We start from the raw sequence: 14,288 nt of genomic DNA, 5'->3' as shown, positions 1-14,288 counted from the left end.
GAAAAGAAAAGAAAAGAAAAGAAAAATAGCTCTCTTTAACTAATTTATGATATACAGTTCTGAAAGAATATCATTTGTACTCCTATTTTGAGTCGTGTATTTTTTTTTATTTCTTATTTTTATCTCGAGGGAGTCTAACTGTTTAACTGTATAATTAATCCCTAATAAGGAGGGCATTGTCTGTAACAGGCACAAATTTTGACTCATTTTCGATCCATGGATCAAAGGTCAATATTTGAAAAGAGCGATTATACATTGATATGCAAAATTTGTCATTGAAGCTCTAACCAAAAGAAGCCAATCAAGTTCTTTTTGTGATCTTTATCTTTTATATTTGTAATGCGGATTAGGATTCTTCATGTAACTATATATCCATCTACATTATATATGGACATGCATGCATCGCATGAAATAATACGAGATATTATTAACATATATATTATCACATGAAATAATTTTTATTTTTTGGCTAGAAATTAGCAAAAGTATATTATAAAAAAATAAAATAAAAAGAGATAGCTCTCTGAAGAGCCTTTAGATCTTTTGTTAGATCAAACACAAAGAAACACGAAAAATAAAGAGACAATAGATCCGCACGACACAGAGATTTAACGAGGTTCACACACCAAGGGTGTGCTACGACCTCGGGCGAAGAAGAAAATGTTTCACTATGCAGAAGAGAGATTACACTCAAGCAGCGGCGAGAAAACTCACCCTGAAACCCTAGGTCGAAAAAACCCCAAAATACAATGACTTTCTCAACAAGCAACAGTACATTATATATACTCCAAGTCGCGGGTCGATCCATCGGGTCAGGGTCGATATGGTCGAACCCCTCTGCTTCCATCACAGATCTCAGAAAATTTTCCATTCGGATCGCCACCAAGATATGTCAGATCGGGTCAATCTTCAAAACGGGTCAAGAATTTGAGACAAACTTAACAAATCTCCACATTGGTTTGAATTCTCATCCAACAGATAAACAAATAGCTAATATCTTCATCTTCTCCAATAGCCCTCCAAAGGGTTGAACTCAAACACGATAAACACCAAGTAAGTTTAAGCAATGCTCAAACTTACCAACACACAAAGGCTTAGTCAACCTATTAGCTGGATTGTCTTCAGTACCAATCTTCAACACTTGAATATTACCTTGAGCAATTATCTATGATACCGAACATCAATGTGCTTTGTCCTCTCATGATACATTGGATCTTTAGTCAACTGAATAGCACTCTGGCTATCACAATGGACAACAGTCACCCCATGATCCATACTGAGCTCTCCCAACAAACCTTTAAACCAAATAACTTCTTTAATTGCCTCAGTTACTACCATATACTCTGCTTTAGTAGTAGATAATGCAACTGTAGCCTGTAAAGTAGCTTTCCAACTAACCGTACTTCCTCCAAGAGTAAATGCATAGCCTATGAGTGACCTCCTCTTGTTAAGATCACCTGCATAATATGAATCAACATAATCAGATAAACTATCACCATTTCTCCCAAACTCCAAACAAACACTAGAGGTCCCTTTCAAGTACCTAAGTATCCACTTCACTGCTTCCCAATGAACCTTACCGGAACATGACAAATATCTGTTCACCACACTGACAGTTTGTGAAATGTCAGGATGAGTGCAAACCATAGCATACATAACAGAGACAACTGCACTAGAGTTTGGAACACATGACATGTACTCCACCTCTTCATCTGTCTTAGGTGATAGAGCAGCTGAAAGTCTAAAATGAGATGCAAGAGGAGTAGTTGCAGGTTTGGCATCTTTCATGCCAAAACGATTCAATACCTTCTCAGTGTACTTCTGTTGAGATAGCCACAGCTTCCCTGCTTTTTTATCCCTCTTGATCTCTATACCAAGGATCTTCCTTGCTGCCCCCAAATCTTTCATCTCAAATTTAGAACTTAATTGTTCCTTCAACTTGTTGACCTCATTCCTATCTTTTGCTGCAATCAACATATCATCAACATAAAGCAACAAATATATGAATGACCCATTAGAGAGCTTTCTGAAATAAACACAATAGTCATATTGACACCTGAAGTATCCAAAAATGGCCATAACTGAATCAAACATTTTATACCACTGTCTAGGAGACTGTTTCAAACCATATAGGGACTTCTTCAACAAGCATACATGGTCCCCCTTACCTTCAATAACAAACCCTTCAGGTTGATGCATAAAAATCTATTCTTCTAGTTCACCATGCTAGAATGCTGACTGTAGCCCTTTGCAACCAAACGTGCCTTGTACCTAGCATCTTCAACACCTGAGGCAACCTCCTTCTTCTTGAAGACCCATTTGCAACCAACAATTTTCTTCCCTATTTTAGGCTTGACAAGCTCCCAAGTCTGATTTTTATAAAGAGATTTCATCTCCTCATTCATGGCAATCAAGCATTTTGTATAATCAATTGAAGTAACAGCTTCAGAGTATGTTGCAGGCTCACTATTTTCAACTATATCTGCAACAGACAATGCATAAGCAACAAATTCAGCATGCCCATACTTTTATGGTTGTCTAATATTCCTCCTTGGTCTATCCTTGGCAATGTTGTACCGCTCTTCTTCTTGATTCTCTTGAGCATCATCTCCTTCAGTCAAATAGGCAGCTGAACTAAAGTAGATTGTGCTCTGTTTGACGATGAACCACCAATTTCAAACTCCACCTTCTTTCAAGATTTTTCTTGACTTTCATCACAATGAACAGGAGCTTCTTTCCTAGGATGCAACATAGCAGATTCATCAAAAGTAACATCTCTGCTAATAAGAAATTTTAAAGACTTTGAATCAGAACACCACAACTTGTATCCTTTCACTCTAGATCCATACCCAAAAAAAATGCATTTCTTAACCCTAGGTTCCAAATTCCCTTTATTTATATGTGCATAAGCAGGACATCCAAATACTTTTAAATTTGAGTAGTCTGCAGGTTTACCTGACCAAACTTCTTCTAAAGTCTTGCACTCAATAGCTGTGCAAGGAGATCTCTATGAATTTACTCACCTTTCTTATATATATTACCAGATCTTTAGGCCTTTTCCGTAGAGTGTACAGTCTAAATATGCTCATCAAACACATTACATTCAAATTTTTCAGAATATGTCAAAGCCTATGTTTACTTCCATAACTTCTAATATAGACAATCGATATAAAATGAATTATATATCCTTAAATTAGACTTAAAATACAATAGATTATTAGTAGGACTTATCTCTAGATTAGGTTTTGAGACCTCTCAAAATAGGTCTCAACATAGGGTACTGCACTGTGACCATTTCTATTAAACCGAAATGACCACAGTGCATTGAAACTACCTTTCCCACTTTTCTAGAACCAAATAGGTCTAAGACTTTATGAATAGCACTAAACGAATAGAGCTATAAATTGTTAGATGGTGCATACTCCAAATCAGTCTTTAAAGCATCCAAAATATAGACACAAGGAGTAGTATATGCACTGGACAGATGATTTGACCACAGTCCAGTAAAATATATTTTTCTCCATCTTTCGTATATCAAACGGATTGGGGATTTTTATGGGTGAAAGTATACTAATAGAGATATAAATCATTAGAGGGTTCATATTCTAAATCAGTTTTGAAATCATTCAAAATATATATATACAAGTACTAACATATGCACTGGACATATGCACTGGACAGAATTGACCACAGTTTAATAGAAATATATTTTATCTCTCTTCTTTAATCAAAAGGATTGAAATTTTTTATGGATAAAAGTATACTTTTTGGGCTACCACATGTAAGAAAATCAGACCAAAAAAATATTTCTAGATTGAGTATTCTTAAGGTCCAATCCCAGTAACTAGAATCTATCAAGTTTCTAAGATATGGTAAAAAGACAAATACATAACTATCCCTTACGAGAGTCAAACTGAGCCATTCTTTCTCATGGGTGACTATAGTTTTGTTTCAAATATTTAAAAAATATATCATGTCCAAAAAACAGTCTCTAAAGAGGGTATTGAGTCCACCCAAAACTGTGTCCTAAATCTGTCACTTTTGCAGAACAGCCCCAAAACCTTATTTTTTTTGTTATACAAAAAGAATTCAAAATAAAATAAAATTTGATAGAGGTCTACATATGTATGAAATCCACTTAAATAAAAATTTTAACTCCTAATTATTATCACATAATTTTATAAAAATTTAATATGCACTACATATCAAACCAGTCCACCACTCAAAAATCTAATCTAAATCATGAGATTCCTCAAATAAAAAAAATACAAATACTTCCTAAAGTTATTATAAGATATAAATGAAATGCATTATCATATAACTAAGGAAAATCCCCCCTAGCATAAGCTTTAAAAGATCTTATTCCTCAAACCTAAAAATAAAAAAAAAATAATACAAATTCTAATGTAAAAGGGGTATCGGTTTCTACCTTTGTTAGGATTAGCTCGTCTTCTCAATGACAGCCAGAAGTGCTCTTTGATTGCAACCTTGATCAGCTCCCAATAGGTATGGCCCTCCTTGAATCTCTCTCTCTCTCTCTCTCTCTCTCTCTCTCTCTCTCTTCTTTTTTTTTCTTTTTTTCTTTTTTTCTCTTTCTCTCACATTTGGGCTGGGAAGAGGTCTCCAAGACTCCAGCGTGAGTGGAATCCCCTCCCCTTGATTTTATTTTTTTCTTTTTATTTCCTCCTCCTTCTTTCTTTTTTTTTTTTTTTTCTTTCTATTTTTCCTTCTTTCCTCATTTTATTTTATTTTCTACTTCTTTCTTTCTCCTCTTTCTTCCACGTTTTTGGGGTTTGAGAGGCTCCAAAAAACGTGAGAAATTCTCTCCCCTTGTAACTTCTATTTAAAAATCAAATTTCCCTTCCTTCATTTAGTTTCTAAAATAAAACCTTCTAATTTTCTTGCATTCTAGCTAACTTACCCAAAATTCATTACATTCTATCTTGTATACCTAATCCCTATAAGAAGATACCATATTTTCTCACAATACATTCCCTCATAGTCTAGGTAGTCAATAATCTTCACTAGTTATGGTAGGTTGTGATAAGAATCAATTACCTCACTTTCTTGCTAAAATGGCATTCCATGCCACTCATATAAGGTTGGCTAATTCCCCCCCCTTTCCTTAATTCAAAATTCATAATTTAAATTTAAAAAGGACACATCATAAGCTATAAAAAACTAAGATAAATAAATTAAATAATTATGGTGCATAAGAGAGTTGAACCTAGTACCTCCTACTAGTAAACTTAATTCCATCCAACAAGCTGCAACTTTATATGTACAAATATTTACATATATATTATTAAAGATATTACTAAATTTTAAACTAGTACAATTACCATTATACCACTAGAGTGAAATTCTCATTTTAACACTACAGTTATGACTAAAGGTTTCTGAAGTCTGGGATTTTACAGTAACAATAGCTAGATTTTTATTTTTTTACTTGAGTGAAAGATCAAATAAGAGAACTAAAATCAATTATTTAAACCAATTTTAAATGACTCTTCGAGGAACATTTAAACTACTGCGGGTTCTTCTTCACTCTTGCATCCTTACGTTCCTAGACCAAGGTCTTCAAAAAAATTTCCTAACAAATTTAATGGAAAAAAAAAAATCATTAAAATTCCCCCAAACTGGAAATAGATGAATGGGTTCGATTTGAAAGTTGAAAAGGAAGAGAAACTGACCTCGAGAACAAATTTCACGGCCCAATAAATTATCTTTATCCTTTTTTTTTTACTTATATGGGATTTGGTAAATCTTTTAGCATCGTACTTTGTGATTGTAAAACATAATTTACACTATTAATTTTGTAAAAAAATTTCTTATCAAGTAGATCTAGGAACTCTCTTTAAAAAAGGACTCAACTACGGAAGATGATGGCTCAGTCATTCCCGGGCTCTCCATAGATTGGTGTTATCAACGATTGTATTAGGATGGTCCTTGTGTTAGGACTTGATCCAGACTCATTACAAGGATAGAGGACCCAATACTTATTCAAGGACTTCTAGTGGCAGGCATAGAAACCTATGTAAAGATAGAAACAAGATATGGAGTTTCCTATTTGATGGAGAAACTCAATGTTGGTTCGATAGTAATGAACATGGTTTCCGGTTTTGGTAGTCTGTAGTTGGGGCCCTACAGATGGCAATGCCGAAGGTGGGGTGCCTTGATGATTCCTTCGGGTTTGTAGTTGGTTGATTTACAGTTCTGTATTCTTTTGTTTTTCTCTAGTTTTTTAATCATATTGATCTCTTAGCAAAAAAAAAAGAGTTGCCACTTGGAGATTCGTTTGATCAACTTAATTAGTTGCATGTGTAGTATACTTTTAACTTTGTCACTTGGAGAAGTCATATGGTCAAATTAATCAGTTGCACTTTGATGGTACACTTTTAGCTTTGTGACAAATTTGGATCTTTCATTTCAACCAAATGGCTGTCATGTACTATATTTATCTTTCTGTTTACAACTATAAAACTCCAAAGTTGTTGCTGTACTAAGAGAAGATCGATTAGGACTTTCTCAATATATATATATATAGAGAGAGAGATCATAAGAGATGCCAAATCCAAATTCAGTCTCAATTTGAGCGTCAGCTTCAATGACTAACTCGTGTAGTTTCAGCTCTTATACATGGCTAATCACTCTCCTCATCATCGTCCCAGCCTCTCTCAATTGTGTTTTTGCAATTGGTGATACAGAAAAGAAGGCAAGCAATATCTACAATCATGTTGTTTCTTCTCATTCTTTTTTTCTTTTTGAAAGAATCCATTTTTTTTTCTTTTTTCGGATGGGGGGAGGGGGGAGGACGTTCCCTGACGGGCAGTGAGATGTACGCCTCCTCATTGGCCTATGCTGGCACAAGGGCCATGCAACCAAGGACCATTCTTTTCCCTTTGAAATAGTTTTTGGAAAGTAACGTAAATAATTTTTGTCGACATCATGTATATATCTTATGATTGGCATAGGTTTATATTGTATATATGGGTGCGCTATCAAAGTATGCGGATGACAACTCCACAGAATCTACCCATTTGAGCATCTTAGAACAAGTCCTTGACAGTGAAAGGTATGTACAAATGTTTTTCTGGCTTTCCATATTAATGTGAATTTCCTGTGATACCAAAGCTTCAAGTTTTAATTTTTCTGATGCAGCTCTGCTAGAGAATCCTTAGTTTACAGCTATAAAAACAGTTTTGATGGATTTGCAGCTAAACTAACAGAGAAAGAGCAAAGAATGATAAGAGGTGCTAGTTGTTGAATACTAACCTCTTTGTATCTCCCCTTGTAGTTATTTGTTTTTAATAAAAACAAAGTTTGAAAGGAATAACCATGTTACCATACACAAACTTGCAGGCATGAAAAATGTAGTCTCTGTATTTCCAAGTACAACCATACAACTTCACACAACAAGATCATGGGATTTCTTAGGTTTCTCAACCACTGTTAGAAGAATGCCTAACGTTGAGAGTGATGTCATTGTTGGCGTGATTGACAGTGGCATCTGGCCTGAATCTGAGAGCTTCAGTGATAATGGATTCGGTCCTTCCCCGAGCAAATGGAAGGGTATTTGCCAAAACTTCACCTGTAACAAGTGAGAATTTTCTTCTCTGTATCCAAAAATATTTCTTCTACTGATTCCTTTATCATATAGAACCCAAGAACAACTTTGTTAATCTTCCAGGCTATGTTTGGTTGTTAGGGAAATTAAAAGGGAAGGAAGTAAAATTTTCATATTTAAAAAAGAACGTATGTAATCATTATCACATGTGACTATATTATTAACTTCAAATCATTCTATATTTGGTTTTAGAATTCAACTTTACTTTGCATCCAAAACTTTTTTCTGTAATATGGAAAATAAAAATACATGTAAAATGTATCATTACAAAATATGGTTAAAAAAATCAAGCAGTTTATTCAAACATTTTTTTTTTCTTTTAAATATGAAAATTTCACTTCCCTTCCCTTTAAATTCTTCTTGCAACCAAACAGAACTAATGATTTAATAAAAATTATAAAAAAGATGATGATTGATTTCAACATTTCTTTCAATGGAAAATACAGCAAGATTGTTGGGGCACGATTTTACAATGTCGAAAATATATACAACGAAGAGGAAGAGAAGTCCCCTCGTGATTTTGAAGGACATGGAACACACACTGCTTCTACAGTAGCCGGTGTTGAAGTTAAAGATATAAGCCTTTTTGGCATTGCTAAAGGGACTGCAAGAGGAGGTGTTCCCTCTGCAAGGATCGCTGTCTACAAAGTCTGTTGGAGTTTTGGTTGCAATGACCATGATATCCTGGCTGCATTTGATGATGCAATTAAGGATGGTGTTGATATCTTATCAGTTTCCATTGGGAGTGAATTTACTAAAGTTTTTACGAAGGATCCCATTGCAATTGGAGCATTCCATGCAATGGAGAAAGGGATCCTTACCTCCACATCTGCTGGAAACAATGGACCAAACATGTTTACCATCCCAAATGTTGCCCCTTGGATGTTAACTGTAGCAGCAAGCAGCACTGATCGTCGGATCATCAACAATGTCACAATAGGCGAACAGATTACCATGGTGGTGAGTGTGCTTCTTCATGTTACATTTTTTTTTTTTTTCATACCTTTTCTTCATGATGCATTTGTTATTTGGGATGGTCTAAATAGCATCTTTATGGGAGTATTTAGAACTTGTAATTTATTACCTTTTTAGGAATGTCCATTGTTTTTTTCCCAAAAGTTCTTGAAGTCAAGATTAAAAATAAAAAAAATAAAAAAATCAATAATTTTGAAAGTGACTTGTCATTATAAATTACTGATTATTTTGTACATTTTGTTTTGAGTATGTGTGTGTGAATGACATGCTTTATTCTCATTGAAAAACAAAATGTTACAAATTATTTAGGGATTTCAATAAGAAAATCCGGTCATCATTTTTCCTTGAATAATTCATTGATATATATATAGTTTCTTCTCTTTGTCTCTGTTCGTCTAGAATGAATTTTCGTCTTCTTAAATTAACTTTTATTTATTTAAGAAAAACCTATGTTTTGTTTATTTATTAATTTAATTCTTTTCATCCTCGAGTGAGGGACAGTGACCAGCCAAATGATGGGGTCTCTGTGCTTTATATGTGTAATTGTATTAGAGACTAAGATGCCAAAACTTTTTATTGAAAACATAAAAATTTTCAAAATGGAATTCAATTTTCAATTTCTTTTATTTTTTTATTTCAATAAAATATTGCTATTATTTTAGAATGATACTATTTTATTTTCTTCTAGTCATTTCCTATAAAATAAATTACCACTAAAATAAACATGTCCTTAATCTTAATGTATTCAAATTTGTTTCTACTCTTCTATTTTAGCAAGAATTTTACATATGGGTTTATGGAAAGGAATGTGATATATTTGTTTATTTATTTTCATGGATAATAATTTGTGTTTATTACTCCCCACTTTCATTGGATAAAATGTTGTCAGTATTAATTTCCATTTTTGATAATCAGGGACATGCTGTAAACACTTTCCCAACAAAGAAAAAGGCGTCCCCAATTTTATATGCAGGTGATCATGCAGCACCTAACTCTAGCAGGGACGATGCGAGGTAAAAGACATATCAGTGATGCCCATTTTTGCGCTCTTCTTTCTTTTTATTTTTAATTAATGTAGTTTTCTTTCTTCATTCAGGGCATGTAATCCTGGCTCTTTGGACAAACAATCAGTGAAAGGGAAGATTGTTTTCTGCGATACATTGGCTGATGGTAATGGGCCCGCCCTTGCTGATGCTCAAGGAATGGTGATGGTAGATGATAATGGATCTGATGATACAGCCTATACTTTTCCTTTACCATCAACATCTGTCAGCATTGCTGATGGTGAAAAATTAAAGCACTATTTGAATACTACCAGGTTAATTGAGAGACATGCACTGTATATTATATAGGTCAATGGTTGTGCGTTGAAATGTATGCACCATAGCTTCACCTGTGAGCTCGCATTAATGGGGTCAATATTTCTACATATGTGCAGAATCCCCGTGGCAAGGATCTACAAAAGTCAAGATATTCATGATCCTAAAGCTCCACAAGTGGTTTCATTCTCTTCCAGAGGACCCAACCCTCTTTCACCAAATATACTCAAGGTACTTCTAACTTTAGATAATAAATTGTGCTATCAGTGAGAAATTTTTTTTTTTTTAGATCTTATGAAAATGGAAAAATGAAATAGAATACAACTTGAGTCATGAACGACAATAGAAACAACCAACAAAAAAGAAGAGAAGAAGAAAAACTAACCCCACCACACCTTCAGCATTGCCATCAACTAGGGAAGAAAGACATAAAATCCCCACTAAACAGCATTTATAGAAACGGAACCTAGGCCGACTCAATACATCAACCCAAAGCTCATCCTCCAATGAGCAAGGAAAGACGTGGGTAAAAGAAGATGCACTATTTCGAGCTGCCGATTAGGTTAGATAGTCCACAATGGGATTTGCTTCTCTGAAACAATGAGTTATCTTCCACAGAGTGGCTTGAAGATAGGGACTCAGGAAAAGCCAATCCTGCATAATATACTAAGGAATAGATTTTCTATTAACTGCAATTTTGACAGCTATAGAATCCGATTCAATCCATAAATGTTGAATTTTCAGCTCTTTTGCCACTGTTAAACATTTAACTAATTTCTGGAATTCAGCTTCATAATTTGTTTTTACTACTATAAAGATCCCAAAAGATGCCATTACTTTAGAATTTAAGTCACGAATAACACAGCTGCCGCTCTCCCAAGGTTATCTAGAGAACATCCATCCACATTAAGCTTGAACCATGAGGGAGGAAGTGCAAACGAAATTATCTCCAGGGTACGAGACTTTTTAAGAGAAAGACGAATACACCCAATGTTCTAGCATAAATTAGATCAGCCACAGAAGGCACTTTATTCATACAAGATAGGACTTGCTCTCTCATAGCTGCTATGATCTGCCATGGGACAACTTTGTCCTCATTGATTTCCCTTCCTACTCTCTAGCATTACATGCATCCAAAGAAAGAAGGGCACAAGGATGAGACCAACTAACCAAGCCTCCTTGAAAGGGACCTGATTGCTCTTAGCTTTCCACCATGATACTAAGTCAGATACTGAAGGCTGAGATTCCCAGGTAACAAGAAAGAGGAAAAATTACTCCATACCATTTTGGAATAACTATAGTCCAAAAAGAGGTGTTGTTGAGAATTCAAAGTACTATGGCGAATATCACATCGATATACCAGATAGATACCTTTTGCTTGGATATCCTCCTTCATAGCTAGTTTTGCATGCATCAATTTTCACCCAAAGAGGGATTGCCTAGGTAGAAGAGTATTGTTCCAAACTATGGAACTTTTTTTATTTCTTCGCCTAAGCTCCTCCCTAGCCCACTTTATCAAGAAAGCTCCCAACAAAGAAGGGCTCCGAAAACACTTATCTACCACCTAGAAAGAATGGATGTTCACATTCTCCACTCTTGCAAAAATATCTCTCAGGGAAGCAGAATTTACGTGCGGCAAATTCCATGAGAAATCCTAAATGAAATCCTTGACCAATTGCTCCATTGGGAATGGAGATTCATCACAGCTCAAGAGCTCCTCAATAGGGCCACTCTCCAACCACCTATCCTTCCAAAACTGAATTTTATCTCTCCAAGTATCAAAGAATCTTTCCTTTGAAGCAATAAAACCCCATACTTTTAATACCAAGTAAAACAAAGGATGATTTATTAGATCTTCTAAACTCTCCTAAGGAGGAAAAAATCTGCCCATCATAGAATCTTCATGCTTAATTGCTAGCAAGTTTACAAATAAATGTTTTATTTACATCATGGAGTCTTCTCAGCCCCAACCCTCCTTCAAACTTGGGCTTACAAAGAGTCCCATTTCACTGATATTTGCTTGCTCGAATCAACATCCCTCGTCCAAATAAAGTTGTGCATCCGCCACTCTATAGGAACAACCAAAGAGAAAGTCTACAAATAGATAGAAAATTTTTGAATGGGCATGCTTGCACTAACCGACCTAACCAACTCCACCCTTCCTGACATTGAGAGAACCTAACAGTTGGAGTATCCATATCCCTATTTAGTTAAGCAACAATAAGGTTAAAAAATTCACTATTTGCCACTTGGCAGTACATGGGTTTATCCATGTGATGGAGGACCCCACATACATCTCAATGTCCAAATTTTAATCCAAACTAAGTAAGCAAATGAAGTTGATCAAACTCTGATTCAGAGTTCTAGTAAAATTACCAAAATGGCATCTTTCAAAATTTTAACCACTTCATCTATTCATTTTAAACTGAAATTGTAACAATGAGATGCTTGCTGGTCCTCTATCACATGGACTAATCAATGCACTGCCATGTGGCAAATAGTGAGGCATTATAATTCACTAGAAATAAAGGGGGGGGGGGGGGGGAAGGAAACCCCATTTACTTAAGCAGCATTAAGGTCTAATTTTTTTTTTTTTTTTTTTTTTTTTTTTTCTTTTGGTGGCAGCCGGACTTAAGTGCCCCGGGTGTAGACATCTTAGCAGCATGGTCTCCGAAAGCCTCAGTTTCAGGTTTTGAAGTTGACAAGCGCTACGTAATGTACAACATTATATCTGGAACATCCATGTCTTGCCCTCATGCAACTGCTGCTGCTGTCTATGTCAAAACTTTTAACCCCTCATGGTCCCCTGCCGCTATTAAATCTGCTCTCATGACAACAGGTGATTTTGACATTTCTTGACCCATATTCAAGAAACTACTTGAAGTCTCAAAACTAAGTTTTAAGTGTTCATCCTACTCAATTCTTTGTTTCTATTTTTCTTGTAGCTTCTTCCATGAAGGACTCCCATCATATAGAATCTGAATTGGCTTATGGCTCTGGTCAAATTAATCCACTAAAGGCTACCCATCCAGGTCTTGTATATGATACCCTGAAAACTGATTATATACAAGGGTTGTGCAACTTGGGTTTTAATCCAGATGAAATTAATGCCATTGGTGGAGAGAATGTCACTTGTGCGAAGGAAAATGGAACCGATGCTCTTTTAAACTATCCTTCTATGGGTGCTTCAGTTCTTGTTGGAGTACCAATCGATATATATTTCCCGAGGACAGTTACCAATGTTGGCTTACCAAATTCTACATACAAGGCCATAGTTGGACACCAAAAACTACTAAATGTTACTGTTAATCCCAGTGTTCTATCTTTCAAGTCTTTGAACGAGAAGCAGCAGTTCACTGTACATGTAACCGGGCCAGGAATTGGCCTAGATTCAATCATCTCTACTTGGTTACTATGGTCTGATGGGATACATAAGGTAAGAAGTCCCATTGCCTTGTGGACCTATCAATGAAAAGAATTGTTTGCATTGATGTGTAAAATTTGTCTTTGAAGCTCTAATCAAATGAAGACAATCAAGTTTTCTTGTAATCTTTATCTTATATATTTGTAATCCCAATTAGGGCTTTAAATGTAACAATATATCCATCTACAATTGTAGATGTAATGAAATTCAATATCGAAACATTAATATATCACTGCTGATTTTCCAGGAAAAAAAAAAGAAAAATTTACCTAAAAAAAAATTCATTTGCCTACCAAATAATTCATGTTAGCGTACAATATAGCAACAGTTGAATAAAACTGTTGAAATATAGACAATTAGCAATGGTTATGAATATATATATATATATATATATTATATTAATATTAAAAGTTCGTATTCCCTTTCTTTGGTATACTTTTTGTAAAAGACAAAAAAGCCCATCGACGTCTATAAAAAAAACTTTCTAATTGATCAAAATACCCCTCTAAATGGAAGGGAAAAAAATAATTAAAAAAAAGTAGAGTAGAAAGAGGAAGTAATTATTAACTAGTAAAAAGGATAAAAAAAATATAACACATAATAACCCACAAGAGGCGTGGTTATTCATCTCCCTTTCTTTGGTATACTTTTTTAAAAAGACAAAAAAAAAAAAAAAAAAAAAAAAAAAAAAAAAAAAAAAAAAAAAAAACCTTTGATATTAGAAAAAAACAAAAGAGCAGAAGCTACAGGTCTCTCACGATTCTCTATTTTCGATGACTATGTATAATGTAGGAAGGAAAGAAGAACAGGAAACTTGTGAAAGGTATGAAGAGGAGAGAACTTGGAATTGGAAGTTATGAAAATATATGGATGGCTTCCTCTTTTTAATCCTGGACTTCGTCGACTTTTTGTTAAATTGATTTCTGATTTAGGGTTTGGATGT

At 34.8% G+C, this 14,288-nt stretch overlaps 1 protein-coding gene across 1 annotated transcript; it reads left to right on the top strand.

Annotated features, from left to right (window-relative positions):
* Positions 1-6,989: 6,989 nt before the first annotated feature.
* LOC122067984 (subtilisin-like protease SBT4.3) lies at positions 6,990-13,491 on the top strand. The gene is made up of 9 exons (XM_042631813.1): positions 6,990-7,075; positions 7,162-7,253; positions 7,363-7,600; positions 8,074-8,587; positions 9,518-9,615; positions 9,699-9,920; positions 10,041-10,152; positions 12,547-12,760; positions 12,867-13,491. Exons 1-9 carry the CDS (start codon positions 6,990-6,992, stop codon positions 13,391-13,393), a joined length of 2,103 nt encoding a protein of 700 aa, XP_042487747.1. The 3' UTR covers positions 13,394-13,491.
* The last annotated feature ends 797 nt before the right edge of the window (positions 13,492-14,288 follow it).

The sequence above is a fragment of the Macadamia integrifolia genome, unplaced genomic scaffold (assembly GCF_013358625.1).
Source record: "Macadamia integrifolia cultivar HAES 741 unplaced genomic scaffold, SCU_Mint_v3 scaffold3301, whole genome shotgun sequence".
Lineage (NCBI taxonomy): Eukaryota > Viridiplantae > Streptophyta > Magnoliopsida > Proteales > Proteaceae > Macadamia > Macadamia integrifolia.
The sequence above is the reverse complement of the archived record's forward strand: the minus strand, read 5'-3'. Positions and strand labels throughout refer to the sequence as shown.